The sequence below is a fragment of the Cyprinodon tularosa genome, unplaced genomic scaffold (genome assembly GCF_016077235.1).
Source record: "Cyprinodon tularosa strain WSP-4 unplaced genomic scaffold, ASM1607723v1 ctg27, whole genome shotgun sequence".
In the NCBI taxonomy this organism is placed as follows: Eukaryota; Metazoa; Chordata; class Actinopteri; order Cyprinodontiformes; family Cyprinodontidae; genus Cyprinodon; species Cyprinodon tularosa.
The window spans coordinates 481,913-501,377 of NW_024038974.1; the positions used below are offsets into that span (position 1 = coordinate 481,913).

General features: G+C 35.5%; 1 protein-coding gene across 4 annotated transcripts in view; it reads left to right on the plus strand.

Moving 5' to 3' along the window:
* Window positions 1-19,465, plus strand: part of ocrl (OCRL inositol polyphosphate-5-phosphatase) — a 34,170-nt gene that overhangs the window by 12,653 nt on the left and 2,052 nt on the right. For 3 of the 4 annotated variants that reach the window (XM_038289527.1, XM_038289529.1, XM_038289530.1), the window contains 17 exons: window positions 113-338; window positions 429-599; window positions 2,672-2,773; window positions 2,886-3,000; window positions 4,107-4,223; window positions 4,322-4,503; window positions 4,670-4,781; window positions 4,899-5,008; window positions 7,053-7,188; window positions 10,043-10,153; window positions 10,289-10,454; window positions 10,619-10,848; window positions 11,502-11,525; window positions 13,269-13,385; window positions 15,946-16,030; window positions 17,893-18,020; window positions 18,110-18,221. In XM_038289527.1, the coding sequence (XP_038145455.1) occupies window positions 113-338; window positions 429-599; window positions 2,672-2,773; window positions 2,886-3,000; window positions 4,107-4,223; window positions 4,322-4,503; window positions 4,670-4,781; window positions 4,899-5,008; window positions 7,053-7,188; window positions 10,043-10,153; window positions 10,289-10,454; window positions 10,619-10,848; window positions 11,502-11,525; window positions 13,269-13,385; window positions 15,946-16,030; window positions 17,893-18,020; window positions 18,110-18,221 (2,244 nt within the window). The remainder of the gene's footprint in view (window positions 1-112; window positions 339-428; window positions 600-2,671; window positions 2,774-2,885; window positions 3,001-4,106; window positions 4,224-4,321; window positions 4,504-4,669; window positions 4,782-4,898; window positions 5,009-7,052; window positions 7,189-10,042; window positions 10,154-10,288; window positions 10,455-10,618; window positions 10,849-11,501; window positions 11,526-13,268; window positions 13,386-15,945; window positions 16,031-17,892; window positions 18,021-18,109; window positions 18,222-19,465) is intronic. The other variant, XM_038289528.1, reaches the window with a different exon arrangement.

The window sequence follows — 19,465 nt, forward strand, 5'->3', positions numbered from 1 at the left end:
TAATGCATAGATCCACTGGTTTACAAATGAAATCTTTGTTTTCAATCTTACAATTGATCTTTTCTTGCTTTATTCGTCTTTGCTATTCATTTGTGTTTACTTATCCAACCAGATTATGCATATGTGGACAGTTTAAAGAACACCGTTAAAGTGGAAGAGAAGAAGAATCAACAGAATCGCATTGTTGCCTCCAGGGAGCCGCCTCCTATCCCGACTCTACCTCCCCGTAAAGCATCCTTCCCTCCATCCAACCCTCTTCCTCCTGCACCCATCCCAAAGGAGTCCTCTGCAGCCCTACAGGCCAGAGGCAGCTCCGTTATACCCAACACCAAGTCAGAGTAAGTCAGGCTGGACAACTTTACGGTCAGTGTAATTTTTCTGAATTATTATTGCCTTTTCAAAATCTCACCTCTTTTTCCATCCATTAGGTTCAAGTCTGAGTTTGGCTACTCAGACAGGCCAACCTCTTGGTGTGAGAGTCCGTCTACCAACAGCATGAGACAGGCCATGTTCTCTAGCGAGGCAGGCGAGAGAGAAAACCTCATTAAACACCGCCTGGGGAAAAAAGAGAAGGAATATGTGGACCTCCAGCCCTTCAGGTGAGAGGAGCTCCCTCATACTGGGAGTTGAAATGGGAATGGATGCAGCTAACTGGTCCCATTGATTCCTGGTTTATTCTGGAAGCACTATAATTAAGACTTGCGTGTGCTATGCTCCAGTAATCTTTTTAAATTGTTTTCAAGCTGCTCAACTCCACCAGATCTTTCCTAAAAATTCAACCAGATAAAGAACGCAACCACATAGCAGACATAGAAAGGCAATGCTCTTAGACTCTGAGGAGCCGTTTTATAATTTCCTCCGGCTACACTTTAATAACATAATTTTTTGGCCCCAAGCAAGAACCATATTTACCAAACTGAACATTCAATATTTAAAAAAAATATAGATATTTTTTTTAAATATAAAAAAATTGGGAAACTATCTATTTTATATTGAACCATTTTTTACCTTTATTCTATTGATTGACACATGAATACCACAGAACTGAGAGGATGATTTGAAAAATTATCAAAAAAAATGTATAAATAAAAGCAGAGACATAATTGTAACAGTAGTTATAGCAAAGTGTGTAAATGAAAAATCAAGCAGACATATAGTTTCCAAATTATTAGGAATTAGATGGAATAATTTGATCTTTATATGTAGACTATGAGACCTTCCTGGAAGATTTCTATAACATTATCTCTATGAAATTGTCACGGATGACAAAACTATAACACGATATCCTGTACTACATATGCATTAGAAAAACAAAAAGATAATAAAATGTAGGAAACAAAACATTTTCAATTGTGCCTACACTCATCTACTGATTTTCACTGATTACTAGAAAGGCTACATTTAATAGTGTGTCATTTTAAGGACTTTTGTGATCACATAAACTGCTACTTAAAAAACTCTGGAAAACATGGCTCCCATTTGGTGTAATTGAACAGGGTCTTCCAACATCCTACTGCACCTGCAGCACATAACCTCATTTAGCCCCAGGATGGTTTTAAATGGGAGTTTTAGTTTATATTAGTTTTTATTGCATTTCTGGATTTTGCCCCTATTTCTTCTAACCAGGCCTTAGCTCCCTTTTACCAGGTAAAAGTTGTCTGCAAACACCCATGAATCACAGGAAGTCTCTCACATTCAGAGAAAAATAAAGCACCTGCAGGCACTCATTTTGTCTCACCATTGAGAAGTTGGGTCACATGAGCGACCACTCTAGAGACCTGCAGGCTCACCATTAAACTACCACCATTAGAGACCTGAAGCATTGATTCAAAGTTAAAACGGTTCCATAATTTAGCCCCTCCAAAGTTGGACTTTACCTTCTGTATGTTGCAGTAGAAATCAGGCCAGGTAATGTTTTTATTATCTGTTATTGTCCAGTTTCAGTTTCCCTTTCAAACTGAAGTGACCGGCTCGTTTTATTGCTTTCTGCTGCTTTAGCTGATCTGTCTCAAAGCTTTAGGAGTTTTAAGTTTTATTGGTGGTATTTAGCATTCCTTGTTTTTAGTGATGCTGCTACTGCCGCCCTTTCTTCCATCTTGAACCAACCTGTTCATCATCTGACAGCAAGTTTTCATTCTCACTCTTTTCTATAATCCCAGCTGATCAGTAGTTGCTTAAATATTTATAGTAGGCTGTTTTGAATGAGGACCAGGCAACGTTTGAGGCTCTTAAATTAGTTTTCTTTCCAAAAAGAGTTTTGCACCATATGAGAGAAGGATGTTCTTCTTTTCAATGTGATTCCTAAAAACTAAAATTAAAGTGAATCCAATTCCTCTCTGCTTTTTTCTTTACCATTTCACAAACGGCCATGAGCTCAGGCCACTATTTTACATCTGGTGTTTATAAAAGCAGCTAGACTCCATCCTACTGGCCAAATATATCATTAATATACAGAGTGATTATATAAATATTGTCTTTTGTGATCCTACAAGCACTGATATTACAATAACAATTGCATTTCAGAATAATGTGCAGCTTTAGTTCATTGTTTACAGAGGTAAATTTCTCCAATGTGAGATAAATACATTTTAATTATTATTATGTTAAATTGTTTTGATAAAAAAAGGTGCTCATGCTTGAGTTTACCAAACTCTACATCTTGCTTTGACAGTTTCTTTATCGGTACCTGGAATGTTAACGGGCAAACTCCAGACAGCAGCCTTGAGCCCTGGCTCTGCTGTGACTCGGATCCTCCTGATATTTATGCCATTGGGTCAGTAAGCAATAAGGATGAGCCTTTTTTCTTTCCATTTAATAACATAATTAAAATTTAAATTGTCTTATGCTAAGGATGGGAGATGAATGACTCCAAAGTTTCATTCTAGTTTTCAAGAGTTGGACCTGAGCACTGAGGCGTTTCTCTACATGGACTCGTCCAAAGAGCAGGTGTGGATAGAAGCTGTGGAGAGAGCATTGCATAAAAAAGCTGACTATAAAATGGTGAGTAAAGTAGAGTGTTGAAATGCATGTGGAAGCATGAGATTCACCACAGCATGTAGAGTGCTAACATGCTTTATTCTTGTTTATCTTTTGTTTATCTTAGTCTTTGACATTTTACACATGTCAAAAACAGGGTTTTCCAGAGTTAAGGAGTGAAAGATAACTTAAGTCAAAAGCTGATTTTAAGTTAAAGCTTTTAGTTACTGTACCAGATCTAAAGCATGAGTGGCTTACAAAATAAATATTGTGTTTTTCTGAAGCAGAACCTGACATTTTAAGAAGAGAATTTTTTTTTCCTGTCTACTGTGAATAATCTGTATATATTTCTAGTATTTTTATAAACAATATGAAAGCCCAAGAAAGACTGCCATACATGCCCCCAACAGACGCCTGTGCAGACTTTTCATTTTACCACAACTTTAAAACTCTTTCAATATAACATTTTAGAAATAATAAAAGAATATTTTTATTTAAAGCTTAAAAAACTCACCCGATTGTAAATGTTACTTCTCATCTTTAGTAAAACGAAACCAATCCCAGCCCTATTTTTCACCAGAGAACAGCAAACTTTGGCAACACCACTGGCGCTTCCTAGCTTGAACCAGACCTTTATTATCAGCTCATTTCATCAATTCACGCATCCCATAATGTCACAGGATGACCTGCTGGAGATGACTAGCTCACACCCTCATCTTTTACGCCTTCTCTAATCTACATATCACTCTTCAGATGCTACAATCAGAAACATTTGCTGGGACAGTTTTTGTCAGGTGCCACCGTGTTGCAAAAACTGTAACCACAGCCTGTAATGTATGTCAACATACCTAAAATGTTTTTAAAAGTCATATAACAGTTATTGAATGAAATGATGTCCCAATGTATATTGATATTGAATTATGGTCCAGCCCTACATGAGGTGTTTTTGTTTTCATGGTAAAATGACAGCAGAACTGACCTGAAATATTTTAAAATTAAACTCGGAATTTTTAAGTGATGAGAAAAGTGTTTGGAAAAAAATAGTAATGAGTCTACAGGTCAAAAGATCTCGGTTTGTTTATACATGTTTGTAAAATGTCAAGTCACTTTTTCCTTGATGACATCTGCAGATTCGGACCATCCGACTTGTTGGGATGATGCTTGTGGTCTTTGTCAAAAAGAAGCACAAGAAGCATATCAAGGATTTGGCCACCGAGCATGTGGGGACAGGAATCATGGGGAAAATGGTTTGTTTACATTACAGTTGGACTTACTTTGCTTCCTTATAGTTTAATAACCATCTTCCCTTCATGAGTCTAAAAAGCCCTTTTAATTGATGTTTCAGGGGAACAAAGGAGGTGTTGCTGTTAGGTTTGTTTTCCACAACACCAGCTTCTGCTTCGTCAACTCCCATCTGGCAGCTCACGTCGAAGACTTTGAGCGTCGCAATCAGGACTACAGAGACATCTGTGCCCGAATGTCCTTCCATTTGCTGGACTACCCCCCTCTGAATATCGTCAAACATGAGTTAGTTCCTCAGCCATTTTTTTTTTGTCCTTTTATTTTTATTCAGATTTTAAGCACAGTTTAACTTTAAGCGTAACAGCCAGACTGAGATTGGTCAGATTTACCAACATATTACCCTGGTAAGTCTTTTGTTTAAAACCTCTTCTGTTGACTTTGTGTTTCTCAGTGTAGTAATCTGGCTTGGAGACCTAAATTACCGTCTCTTCATGTATGATGCATCAGAAGTCAAAAGGCTCATTGCTTCGAATGCGCTGAAGAAGCTGCAGGAGTATGACCAGGTAATGGACTTCTTTTGACCTAAATATGATATATGCATTAAGTACAGTCTACAAATATAAGATGTGTGAATATGTTTCCCAAATATAAAAGCAACTGTTGGCACTTTCCATGTACAGCTGAACATTCAGAGGCAGACCAAAAGAGCCTTTACAGACTTCATGGAGGGAGAGATCAACTTCATTCCCACATACAAGTATGACAACAAGACGGACCGATATGACTCGAGGTAAAAAAAAACAAACAAAAAAAACATGATGTGCATCAGTTTGTTTAAAAAAAAAATAAAAAATGTTTTAATTTTTCCAAAAAATACACATGATATAGCTTCACTTTTTTTTTCCAAAAGTAAGATCAGCATGATTCCTAACGAAAGCAGTAAACAATAAAACTTTGCCGTATCCAGGTCTCTATCTGCTGACGGTCTTCAGGCCTGTTTCAAAAAGCAGGTTTACTGAAAACATTTCTCTTTGTTTGGCGAATAGAGTTTATGCATCCTGTGTGCCTGTTACCATAGTAACGTTTCCCCCAGAGCTAACCTGGTCAGATGGAGGTTTTCCTCAATAAACTCAGTGTCCTCTGTCTCTGCCCTCCTTAAAGACTATCATGTTGTTTTATTTCCTGATTTTGTGAACAATAAAAAAAATTAATAATTGACTAGGTCTGTCACACACCTTAAAACATGAGTGACACTAAATTAGCAGATAATTAAATATTATTAGGGAGAGGGTTCTCAGACCGCGTATAGATATCATTTATATCCAGAAAGTTATATTTATGAGCACTATCGTTTCACCTGACAATCCATCTCATACATCCAGACTTTATCTATTTATCTATTCCAGACCTCATATTTGGAGCATTACACAGACTTAATTCACATGGATTTAACACAACATGGCATCTATGAGAGCATATTGATGTGATAAAAGCATTATAGAAAACAACTACACAGTCAAGCAGCCATTTAGTATTTACTGTGTAACATAAGACAAATTCAAAATCAGGATTTACATGAGTTGATACACAGGTCCTACCTGTTTCAACAGTTTTTATACTTGATCTTTATCAGCTGAAAGGTGATTGCACCTAAACAGAATACTACCGTTCAAGCAATAAACTTGTTTTCTCTGGAATATTATTGTGATTACAATAGCCTTTGGCTGGACGTTTTGATATATATTAGTTTGACTGAATATGGATTTCTGATATCTAAAAAAATATTTTTTTCCTCGTCAAAATTACCATTTCAAAATTGCATTGAGCTGATAAATGTCAAAACATTTGTGGCTATATAAAACTTAATTCTTACTGGTACAATTTAGTTTTTTAACTTTGTAAAATGGCTTTTAACGGTTAAAACGGCTTGCCATAGTGCACTTCATATAAACTTGCACATTAACTCGAGCAACAATGTTCTTCGCCATCTTCCTCTGCAGCTGTAGCGTTGTTTTTCTTTCTAAGACAAAATTCTTTTTTTTTTTTTCTGCATTACAGTAAAAGTCTCTAGTTCCAGTGGTTTGAAATAGGCATTTCCTGGTTTCTGTTGTCATGGTGACTCGTTGAATCGGGGCTCCACTGATAATGGCTTTTCATACTTGTTACGCATGTGTTCATCTCTGAATAGACCCACTTAGAGTTGATTAACTAACAGCAGCCTTTGGGAAACTGAAAACTGAATTGATCTAGCCTAAGGTTGGAAACTCTGAGTTGAGGATTTGAGTTTTAGTTTGTTAAACTGACTGTGTTCTCTCTCACTATCCAGCTGCATGCATGAACTGGTGACTTATTCTTAAAGTAAAATTTCAATGCCTGACTGACACTAAAAAACATCACTGTCCGCACTGGAGAGTGCTTCCAGTATGGTGTGTTTACAGATAGGAAAAAGGTTTACACCTTTGAGTTTCCATCTGACCATCATCATTCAAGGCTAATAAAGCTGAAAAAAATGTAATAATTATTGAAATTGAACTGTATAACTATAATGAATCTGCTACAAATACAGATGAAAACTTCTGCTAGAGCCCATCATTGAATTTTTAGTCTCTGGATGCAGTCAGGCCAGATAAGTTGGATGCCTGGAATTTTAAATCGTGGGTAATTAAACTTGAGTTTTCACTGCCACAGTTTTGGCCCCGTGGTTCTGTTTTCACCAGATTAAACCATTTCCGGCCCTATCCTTCCACTAATGCACATTTAGCAGTTTTTACTTGCATGCTTCATGCCTTTTGCCTCCCATGTTTTCCTGTGAAACGTTTATCTGTTTCCTGCAGTGGGAAGTGCCGAATCCCTGCATGGTGTGATAGGATTCTTTGGAGGGGCAGCAACGTCCAGCAGCTTAAATACAGAAGTCACATGGAAATGAGAACCAGTGACCATAAGCCTGTCAGCTCACTCTTCAAAATTGGGGTAAGAGGTCCAGTAGAAGATATTTGTTTAACAACTTAAAACAATGATCTTAAACTCCAGTCCCAGAAGGCCATTGATCTGCAGCTTTTAGACGTTTCACTGTTTCATATTAGCTCTGTAGCAGAGCTCTGTAGAGCTTGACTGCAGGTTAATGAAACAATTTGGCCGTTTGATTCAGGTTTGTTGGTCTAGGGGAAATCTGAAAGTTACAGGGAACTGGCTCCCAATAATTTGCTGTTTGAAACCATCACCTTAAAAGAAGGGATAGTCAAACTTTTAGAGGTATAAAAGTAATTGCTAGTTAAGATCAGAAGACCAGGAGAAGATTATTAGCAAATATGTTTTTGTATAGCTTCCAAACAAAAGAAACTGTCCCTAATGCTTACTGTTGCTTTATTGTGTGTCCTCCAGCATCTCTAACAATGTAGTCAATAATTTTTTAATATAAGCCACACAGCAAATGTAATTTTAACATCCGCTACAGTACATGACAGCCTAGTAATAAAGGTTTTTTGCTACGTGCAAAATTTGGGAAATAAATTATTTATATTTTTTTTCCATTAGATTTTTTTAAATATAATTTTATTGCTTCGCAACGATATAAAAATTTAAGTACTATTATCTGCATTGCTATGCATATAATTCAAGGCAACAGCTGATGATGCATCATGACCAAACAGAGGGTCCAGTTAACAGTCTGATATAGCTCAGTCTATTCAGCTTTCAAAAACTGATGTCTTTAACCTTTAGCTTTTCTTTTGCAACGGGCTTATTTTGCACGATGGTTAGCCGGCGAATGAGCAGCAAACGCATAATCTGGTTTGTATCCTAACTTACAAAACTGGTTTGTAAGATTTTTAAAAATAGCTTTACTGAAGCAGTTTTAAATTATGTATTTTATTAAGTTAAAATTTGTTTATTTTAGGTCTGGTTCAAAATTTGTTTTAACAAGTGTACAAAACTTGCTGATTTTGGATATATATTTAAAACCCAAAGGCAAAAAAGCTTTGCTCTCTTTTTCAACTGTCACTGATTTTCTTACCTTAGCAGCTCTCTGTTTTGTTTATGACAAATGGAAACTGAAGTATTTATTACTTTCATTGTTTTGTTATTGAGCAAGTACACATTTTGTTTCATATGGATGTAAAGGAAAAAAAAACAAACCCTAAGAGACAAAATCTCTTCAGATATATACTCAAAGTTGCTGTTGACTTACTCCAATTCATCACATTAACAAACCATTTTCTATAATAGTATTATGAATATATTCCTTTTGTTTTTCACATTGATGCTTTTTTTCTCTGTCCATCCATTAACAGGTTTTACAAAGCTTCTTCAATGCTAACTTTCTCTAAAGTGCAAATACGTTATTTTCCGGGACTATAATCTGCTGTTTCTTTCCCCACACTTTAAACTATGGGGCTTATAAGAAGTGAATTTCTCCTAACCCGCTAGAGGGGGAAGTCAAAGTTGGAACTGAAAGAATAACGGGCTAATTTTCATGTAGCACAAGAACATGCTAGCAGCAGGCAGAAAGGAGAACAAATGTCCCAAATTCACACATTTTGACATTTGTTTGCCTCATTAAAGCTGCCGAACCAATGAAGAGACTGGGCTCAACTCCTACAGAGCTGAAATAAAGAGTTGATGAAGCCCCATCTTTCATTAGAAGCTCTTACTCCTCTGAGCTAACAGGAGCTAGCATTCTCCTCAATCTTAAATTGAGAAAGCTTTCTGGATGGGAAGTGAAATGTCTTCAAACTTGGAAAACAAGTCCAGTGGTTTGTTTTTTTTAAAACTTTTTATGGTATTCTTCTTCATCCTGATGCGGCTTATATACAAGTTTCCAGTTTTAAAAACAAAAACGTATTGGGCACGGCTTATGGTGAGGTGCGCTCTATAGTGCACTACAGTAATTATATTTCTGAAGGACCTTATGTCTAGGCATGCATTGCAACAAAATTTCTTCAGCAAGTGTGCATTTCACTCTGCTGAGGATCTGTGCAAAGGGAAATGTTCTCAAATGTGCAATGCTAGGCTAATGTTAGCTCTCTTTCTCTATGTTTTAATATGCTTTAAAAAGCAGATTGACAAGCAAAGATATATCAGCATAGTCATTCATTTGCTTTTTATTTATGTCAGAGGGGTGGACTGTATCTGGATGTCACTACCTGATCTGTGTCATTAGCTCATTCACATATGTGCATCTGCTTTATGGATGAGGACAGAAATGACAAATGTCTCTCCCTAATTATACAAACAATACTATATTGTGTAAAACGATAATAATTACTCTGCTGAAAAAATGTTTTTTTTTAATTTTCTTTGTTATATGACTCATCTGTACCCGATCTGTCCCTGAGATTACTTCCAGCTGTGCATTTTTTGTCTCTTGATGTGTAGAACAACTGTATATTCATTTATTTTTTCTATTTTTCAACTCTGCATTTCATCACACCTGTATTGCAATATTGTGCATAATCTAAAGACTGACATAACTAAATTACAGATAAAGATGGTGATGCAATATGAAGGGAAACATGTACAGGAATCCATTTACTCAGCAAAATCTTTTATATTTCATATGATATGGTTAACTATGCTTTAATAATCAAAGATTAAAAAAAGGGACCTCTGATGCCGTAATCATTTACCGGTAACCTAAATGCCTAAATGAGATGATGGTTCAGATCAGGTGGTAAAACTGGACTCGTTCACTGTCTGGTCAAGACTGTTGTCAAACTCTGAGAATGAAGAATTTCTTAAAGAGCTATTAATGTTTAGCTATTTTATTGTGCCTTTGGAAATGTATTATATGTTAATTAATGTTGATGTCTGTCTGTTTGTGTAACAGGTGAAAGTTGTTGATGAGAATCGCCAAAAAAAGGTGTTTGAGGCCATTGTTCGAGACATGGATCGATTGGAAAACGACTGCCTTCCCTCGGTCTCTCTGAGCAGGTTCGAGGTAATCACTAAATATTCCTCCGACTGGCTTTTAATATTTTATGAATCGCCATTAAAGGTGGCAAAGAATCCAAATATAATCCTCAGTAAAGCTGAGATTCACATTTTTGCTTTGTTTGCCCTCTTTGTCTTGTAGTTTACGTTTAAAGATGTTAAATTCCGGCAGCTTCAGAAGGAGCGCTTCGTTATTACAAACGATGGGCAGGTTCCCTGTCACTTTGCCTTCATCCCCAAACCAAATGATCCAAACTATTGCAAGCCGTGGCTGCGTGCAGAGCCAAACGAAGGATTCCTGGAGCCAAGTAAGCCAGAATGAGAATTAGTTTCCTTCTAATTGATGTAGCTCTTTTTTGTGTGAGAAGCAAACAAAAGCAAAGACCAGACGACTATAATCCTCCAGCCACACTTCACACGTTTCCTTAGAAAAATAAGCATTTCATCTGATTATTTTCTCCTCTTTGAACAGGTGAGGTGCTGGAAATCTATCTGGAGGTGTACGTCAGTAAAGACTCGGTCACCCTGCTTAACTCTGGACAAGACACTATTTACGACATACTGGTGCTCCACTTGGACCGCGGCAAAGACTACTTCATCACCATTTCCGGGAACTACCTGTCCAGCTGTTTTGGCACTTCGCTTGAGACTTTGTGTCGCATAAAGAAGCCGGTCAGAGAGGTCGAGAATCTCATCGACCTGGTAAGAAAAATAGAATGAGTAGGACGCTGTAACACTGATAAAAAAAAAACTAAAAAAAACTGCTGGTTTGTCTAACATTACAGATTTGGTTGGAGCATTTTTTTTTTCTTTAGTTGAGATCTAATCAGAAAGCTGTGACCTGCTCTCACTCTGCTTCCTGAGAGCAGCATGTGAACATGTGAGGGCTTATTCTTTCCTCAGGGTGAACACAGTCACAAATCGCTCTATATTTGGAAGGCATAAACTGTCTCAGCTTGTATATTTCTGTGTGGGGCGGAGTGAACAAGGAAGTAGCAGAAACGTTGGACTGGACCGCCGGAAAAACACGGAATATTTGACTCGGTTTAGACCTTCTGAAGTCTGTGTCATACTAAGAGTTTCTGGTCTTCCCATAATCACCTCTTTCTGCTCTCAGTATATTTTCCACCTTATCTGATCAAACTTTGGAATAAACAGGTGCCGTCACTCCTGTTTTTCCACTTCAACCATTTGATTTCCCTACTTGACTGATAATATAAACATATTTATGGAAGATCATAACGTTTTCTTCAGGGTTTTCTGCTTTTATTCATCTTTTTCCTCTGTTTTTCTCTACATTTCTTTCTCCTCTTGCTCCTTTCTCTGCTGTGGTTGTGGGCTGACTTCTTTCTAAGGGAGAGGACAGCGATACGGAAAAGGTAAATCATTTACAGAAACCAGTTTATCAGGCACAATGAGGTCAGCCTCGTCCAAGATTAGAGTCTGTCATCATTTTTCTTCTTGACAAATTATCGACCCTCATTCATCCTCCTCGTAGCAGAAAATCAGTCATGTCAGGAAATGACATCAATAAAGACACAGATTAAAGGCTGCATAAATTCTTTGGCAAGAACGTCATTCATTTTGTGCTTTCTTTCTTTTGAATTAAATGCTTTTTTTTGTTTTCCATACAGGGTTAGATATTTATACGTTTAAATCAAACCCTCATTTATATAATCAAAATTGCCTATGCATCTTTTAGTTGCCTATAATTATTTAACCCTATTAATAAATGTTTAAATTAGGGCTGAAATAATTAATCAGATCATTATTATTCAATTATTGAAACAATCGTCAGCTAATTTAGTAAACGATTAATCGTTAACTGGAGTCTAGAGACTGTAAAACATACCTTTAGCTGAGAGAGCGACCCACTTAGAGCAGTAACTATAGCAAAATTGTGAAACAAAATATAAACTTTTTTTATTTATGATTAAAAAAGCTTTTTTGTCCGTCAATGTGTTCTATCCAGAACTCCTCAAGTGGAAAAGTTTAGTTTCCCTTGGTTTAATTTCATTAATAAAAAAAAAAATCTTATTTGGGGAACCTTTGGCTATCTGATTATTAATCGATTTATCGATTCGCAAAATAATTGCTAGTTTAAACAAATAATAGATTCTTTGTTTTTTTTGTTTTTCTCTCAGACTGCAAATATAGAATGGATTTAAATCTGCAGATAAATACAAACATCCATAAAAAAAAAAAAAAAAAAAAAAAACAATTCTCTTGCTTTTCTACTATTTTTATTTTTTGAGTTTTATTACCTTTTGGATTAAGTTCAAGATGCTGATGACTTCACCTAAACTATTTAAGTAGTAAGTACAAAACTCTCATGGCATTTAAAGTGCAGAAATATATTTGGCATGTCTGCTTAGATATTAGATCAGCTCAGTTCCTTCTGTTGCACAGGCACTGGGTACACACAAAAAAACCAATTATTTCTGTGCACAAAGCTGCAGGAAAACAACAAAATGGAAGCTTCAATTTATTTAACAACTTGCAGTTCATCAATTTAGCTATTAATTTAATTTCTTGTTAATTTGCAATCCTACCTTGAACTATTTGCTATGGTTACATATTTTATAGTTTATTAATCATTTGTATTTGACCCGGTATTCTTATTATTTTGTCATTTTAGGCATGATGAGTAACATATGAGTAATTTGTTTTTAGAAATAATTTTTTAGAGACTGGGTCCAGTCCAGATTCTATAGCTTCTGAAATATCATGTTGTCTAGAGAAGATAAGGATCCCCTTCTGTTCAGAGCAGGATTTATAATTTCAAAGCCCTTTCCCTGCCTTAGCGCTCAGATTAAAGGAATTTAAAGAATCAATCTTAAATTGCTGTAGAAACATATGTGCTTCATTCAATCATCCTTATTGTCCTCTCCTTTTTTTTCTTTCCTTCACATAGCTGTGCTTGCTTTTGGAGATCTAGCCTAATGAAAAGGCTCGCCTGCAGTTATCTAGCTTTTGGAGACGATCTTTCTCCTCCACTAATAAATAAACATACCATTTCTTATGCGAAATTCATGATCTAATTTTCACAGAAAAATTGCTCTAAACTTGTATTTTAAGAACAGAAATGAAGGTGTTCTTGATTTGATTTTGTTGTATTTCAGGAAAATTGCATGAACTTTCTGCTGGTGGATGGAGGAAGTCCTGAGGATAAACCTCTGAAGATTCCTAAGGAGGTTTGGATCCTGGTTAACCACCTTTTCACCAAATCCTGCGATCAGGTGAGAAGGCTCATAGAAATTATGAAATACAGTATTTTAATTTTTTTTTTTTTTTTTTTTTTTATTGTCTTTGTTGTTTTCTATTAATAATCCTAAAAGACAATGTTTTCTTCACAGTCGCTGGAAAAAAAGAATCACTTTTTTTTTCTTTTTTCTTTTTTTATAATTTTTTTCTTTTTTATTTATTTTTCTTTTTATAATTTTTAAAAATTTTATTATTATTATTTATTTTTATTAATTTACTTTTTTAAAGAATTGCTTTAAGACCACAAAAATAAAACGTGCAATAACTGATGTAAACTTCAAAAAAAAATTTATGTGGGCAAACAAAAACACCAACATCAGATCATTTATTATTTCAGTCTTTATTAATTTGAAATTGGGGTTTTCCAACATAAGTTGTTTCTCTCTATAGGAAATGAAGCATCAACAATATAATGCATATTTTTTCAGTTACTTTGCAGTCTGCCGTTGGATGGGAAAATTGTATAAGTCTGAACAAATATGGAGAAAAACGAAGCACAGAAAGATATTTTCATTTCTATGCTTTGCTCTCCATGCAACAGTCAAATCTTTCCTTCCTTTCTCCCTTGTGTGTTTTGTCGTTTTCTTCTTTCTATCCATTCTCTCCAAATTTAAAGATCCGTTACCTTCAGGAGATCCAGTCTAGAAAATTAAAGAAATTTAAAATATAAGGGTGTAGGAACCATATTAGGTCTATCCTTTAAAGTTAATAAATTGGTTACACACAGAACTAGAGCTGGTGGATCCGGCTTAAAAATAATTTCATACTGAATTTTATATATATTTTTTTCATTTTAGTTTAATGTTAGAAAATGAGAAATGAGAGAAATTACTTTTATTTCAGTTGTGCTTCATCCTGGGAGTTGACCAGGATTCTCGGTGTGATCAAAGCTGTGAAAAAAGTGGGCAGGCATTGGCTTTTTTTTCAACAACAAAAATATGGCATGAGTTTGTTGGCAGCCAGTGTTATTACACAGTCAGAAAGTTTATTAGTAATGAGTAGAGATCTAAGAACAAAAAGTGGTAAACTGATAAACTTCTGAACTATAGAAGCCCTAGGAGTTGATTGTAAAAAACATCATTTTACAAAGATTAAAGCAGAATATATTTTGAATTCAGCACAATATTTTATTTCCAGCCCTACGTAGAACCATCACGAAACAGATTTCGAATATAGGAATTTTACACATGAGGTCATAAATATAGTATTCATTTGGTTCCAAAATTGTTTTAATTTGTTAAATTATACAATTTAACAAAACAAAGATTTTGACACAGATGAAGCCAAATTGGATGAAATGTTTTCCAAAAAGAAGTTGTTAAAGAAGCAAATGGCACAGTTGTGTTACCCATCAAAATGGAAGGAATCCTCTAATAAAGCAGTTTGCTGTAATGTGCTGGGTTTTGCTGTCTTCGCACACTGTCCAAAATGAAAGTTAGAAGGCATTAACCTCTTAACGTCGCCGGCGACCCGGTGGGTTTTAAGAAGTTTTAATAGAAACTGCAAAAAGCTTCATCTCCCAGGTGTCTGTTCGCAAGTTAAGATAATTGATCCTTAACCTTTTGTGATTGTTCTTGAAGGAACACTTTAGGAGATCTTAGCACAGCAAAGTAAAACGGCATCTTCCTCCAAAAATCACTATGGATATCACACTTAATTTCCAAATTTAATGTCGTGGCTTATGGCATAGCAATTCAAAATGAGCAGGAAAGATGCACTCACGATTACTTCAAGCCAGACAGCTACAAATATAGCCAATAGGTTGACTGAAGACATTAACAAATGGGGGCTGACCAGCAAACACCCTGTAGTTAAAGACAATGCTGCAAATGAAATGTGATTTGTGCAGAGAAGATAATGCAGCTCATGCATGTCTGAGTGAGTGAGGCTTCACTTTTCACAAACAAGTTTGCATTTATGAGACAGTTTTGTTCACATATTAAGTTTAAACTGTCTGATTTACAACTTTGCACTTTGTGTTTAATATGACAGGAAAAAATAAAATACATGAGTATTTTGAAACACAGTTGAACCACTTTAATTATTGCAAAAACATATGGAATCGAAATTAATCGATTTAGAACTTTATTAATCAAAATCTAATCGATTCAGGACTTTGGCGAAAATACCCAGCCATAGGGGTGAGATCACTTCATTCTTCCCAAGATTACTTTATTTCCCTAATAAATAAATAAAATAATTTGCAAGATTACAGTTATTTTATGAAATATGGATCATGTAAAAAAAAAAAAAAAGGGCAAAGGAAACTTTGAGTTGTTAACAGTGAGTGTTTATCTGTGATGGGATCTGGGTCTCATGAGATCAGTGGAAGTGATGACTTGTATTTCTTTTAAGTGGGTTTTAAATTCTTATGCCAAGGTCACTGATTTGAAGAAGTATTGAGCTGAGTTTAAGATTAAATATGTTTTTGATTCACAATATAAATCGAGTTTTCTTATTGTAAAGTGATCTGTGATCTCAGATGGTAATATATCTAAAGTATTTGAGCTTTTGTATTCCTACCTTGTCCCCCAGGAGGACTTGTTCCAGACCCCAGGTCTACAGGAGGAGCTCCAGAGCATCATTGATTGTCTGGACACCAGCATCCCAGAGTATTTGCGTATCCTTCAACACTCAAGCAGTCCCACTCGATATTATTTTATCAAATCCATTTCGTTCATTTCTGATAAAATTGCAATATCCAGTCTAACCCCATCATATACTCAAAATATATATATACAACCTGGTGCCTATTAAGTTCTATTTATCGTGGTGTCTTTGTTTCCTCAGGCTTTTTAGGATGATTATCATGTCATACTATGAAATTTGCTGACATTTAGGTTGATCAAAATAAAAATAGGGGCTAAAACTTGACCGCCATGCAGCTGTCTTTAGTCACTGTGATTTAGACATACTTTGATCTGGGACAGCTGCAGAATGGTGACTGTGGTTCTGATATAACATGAGGCTGTTTCATCCAGCCTCAGGCAGATGTGGGCACCATTTCTGCAGGTGGTGGGCTTTACTCTCTGAATAGAATTGGTATATTTGGTTCCAGAACAGGTGGCATCAAGAAGGGAAATATAGCTCAAAGAATATAGCAACAAGGTCAATGCACGAGTTTAATTTGATAGAGAATTAAGGTCTTTAATTGAAAATAAATATATTCCTCAACATTATACTTATTTATTATAAAAAAGTGTTTGAGTAAAATACGCGTTTAAGTGTAACTTGGCATGTGAAAAGAAAATAATTTAAAAAAGCTGTCTGAAAAGTGTTTGAAAATATAATTGAATAAATACTAAGACATTTGTGTAAAGTACGTGAAGAGAAAATTATATTATAGACACCAAAACACCTATTGGGATTTGATTTGAACAGAGTAAACTGACATAGATAATTTATTGATCCATAGATTGGGATTGATTTCATGTACACGTGTGCTGCATAGTAACAGTTTAATGCTCTATCCCTGTAGCCTGAGCAATCAGACCACCTGCATGAGTCATAAGTCAGTTTAGCATAATCTGATTGGTCTTATGAACTCTATACACTGTGTAAATCAAACTGGCTGGTCAGGCTAACATTCCTGACCATTTGCCATCAACATTAAAAGCTAAGTGCAGCACAGAGAACTTGCCCATGTTGTCTCATATGCTCCTCCGAGCTCCTCCAGAAAAGGAAACACCATTCCTAACACTTAAATTGTGCCAGGTCTCAGCTCCTAGTGCCACAGATTTATCCCCCTTCAGAAATATGATCCCAAAGTACTTCTAGACAGCATTGAGGGAAATTGCTGAAACTGAAGTTGGAGAAGACATTATATTATTGCATATCATTTCAGCACTGTAAAATGAACCTCCCATGTTTTTAAGAGGCAAGGTTATAATTTGCTGAAAGAAAAACTGACAGTAGAAAACAAAACATGGTTCACTAATAAAACACCTACAGCATACTGTACCAACAAGGCGATTTTCAACTCTGAAGAGAGAGACTTCTACGACAAAAAGAAATGAGTCTGATTCTTTTGTGTCCGTTACCTTCTGAGGCACAAGATAAAACAAAACTGATATAAATATGTAACTGGATCTTTTAACAGCAGCACAGCTATGGCACAGTTCCTGCTGTGGTTTATATTTGTATAACATGTTTACAAGTTAGAACTTTTTATTGTTGTCCCAAATTGACATCTTTTGTTAAAACTTTATGAAAATGCTGATTAATGTTGAATTATTAATCTATTACCAGTTCCAGCTCCAATTTGAAACTTATAACTAATTTTTTATCTAAATTATAGATCATTATAAGAATTTTGATTTATAAATAATCTAAATTGTGCCTAATCATTACTAAAATGTTAAAACTTAGCATGGAGACTACGTGTGGGCTGAACCTTTTTTTATTAATTTTTTTCTTGGTGCAAACACAATAGATCTCCATTAGACTCCATAAATGTTGGTTCTTTCTTAACTTCTCACCCAGCTGGTTGTAACCACTCTGTAGCTGAAGCTCTGCTGATATTTCTGGAGGCTTTGCCGGAGCCGGTGGTGTGTTATGAACTGTACCAGCGGTGCCTTGACAGCTCTCATGACAGCCGCCTCTGCAAGCAGGTACAGAGATGCCAGGTCTTCTGTTTCTGTGGTCATCCAGCAAAATATGAACAATCCTCTTAATGACGAAGCTCTGTCTCTGTTCACAGCTGATCTCCCAGCTGCCCCGTGCTCATCGGAACGTGTTTCGCTACTTGGTTTCTTTTCTTAAAGAACTGCTAAGGCACTCAAACAACAACAACCTAACAGCTAGCCTCATAGGTAAGAGAGAGCGGCTTCTGTCTGATCATAACTACCATACTGAATTTGAATTTATTCAGTGTGTTTAGTGGAAAAAATGAACTAAAAGAACTGGAACAAAGGTGAAAATTAGCTATTAAATGATAATGAACAATTTATGAATTGAAGAAATTTAAGAGAATCTGAACAAATAAAACGAATGAGTGAATGAATAGGAATTTATTTCAGACTCTTTGACAAACACCAATAAATTAATCAAGCAAATACACACAAAACAGACCAGTTAACATCAACCAATCCAAACCAATTTCCAAATTAACTAAATTCACTTGAAAATAGAGACAAAACCCCCAAACAAAAAAACTTGTCTGCATATACAGGCAGAGAAATGACATCGATTAATAAAGAAAGAATAGTGTCAACTTAAATGCATAAACCAAATAAATCAAAAGGAACAAAATAAATCGTAATAAATACCAATGAATAATCAAAACTAGTATGAACTGCTAATGATAATTAAAAAAGATGCTTACAAAATATGCAAGTACATCAGGATGAATTAAAATGAATGAGTCACCCAGCTGACAAGAATGCAGGAATAAACTATTGAATAAATGAGTGAAATAAAACCAATATACTATATTATGCAACAGCAGGGAAATTAATATGGAGCAAAGTAAGGAATATAAGATATGACAACAGGGTGCATTTATTAAAAATAGGATATTAAAACGAAAGAACTGCAACTGAGTAGGGTAATATTACATCAAATATACAATAAAACTGTTTCTGCATTAAAACAGCAGTACATTAATTAATTTATTAGTTTGTTGCCATTAGTGATGTTATAACTTATAAAAGAAGTAGGAAGGATCTGCAGAATGCTCCCTCGTGCAGCTATGGTGAAGCCATCTGTCATTAAAGGAACTCTCCAGCTCTGCCACAGCTCCCTGCATTTGATGGGAAACACTGTCTAAAAGTCAAGCTATATTTGCCAGCTTTTTGTCTCCCACAGTAGGTCCAGGGGTGGAGTTTATATTTTTATTGGCTTACCTAACCTATTGATGTCAATAAAAAAGACGACTGATGCCACGAGTCAAAAAGGTCTTTAGGATTAAATGACCAAGAACAAACAAAAATAACAACATGGAGAAACAAAGGAAATGTACCGTGTGTTGAGGTGAATAAAAGTAATTAGAGTAACATTTCAATGGGGAAAAGAAAAATACAGAGGTTTAGTGAAAAATTGAATTGAACAAAAGCAT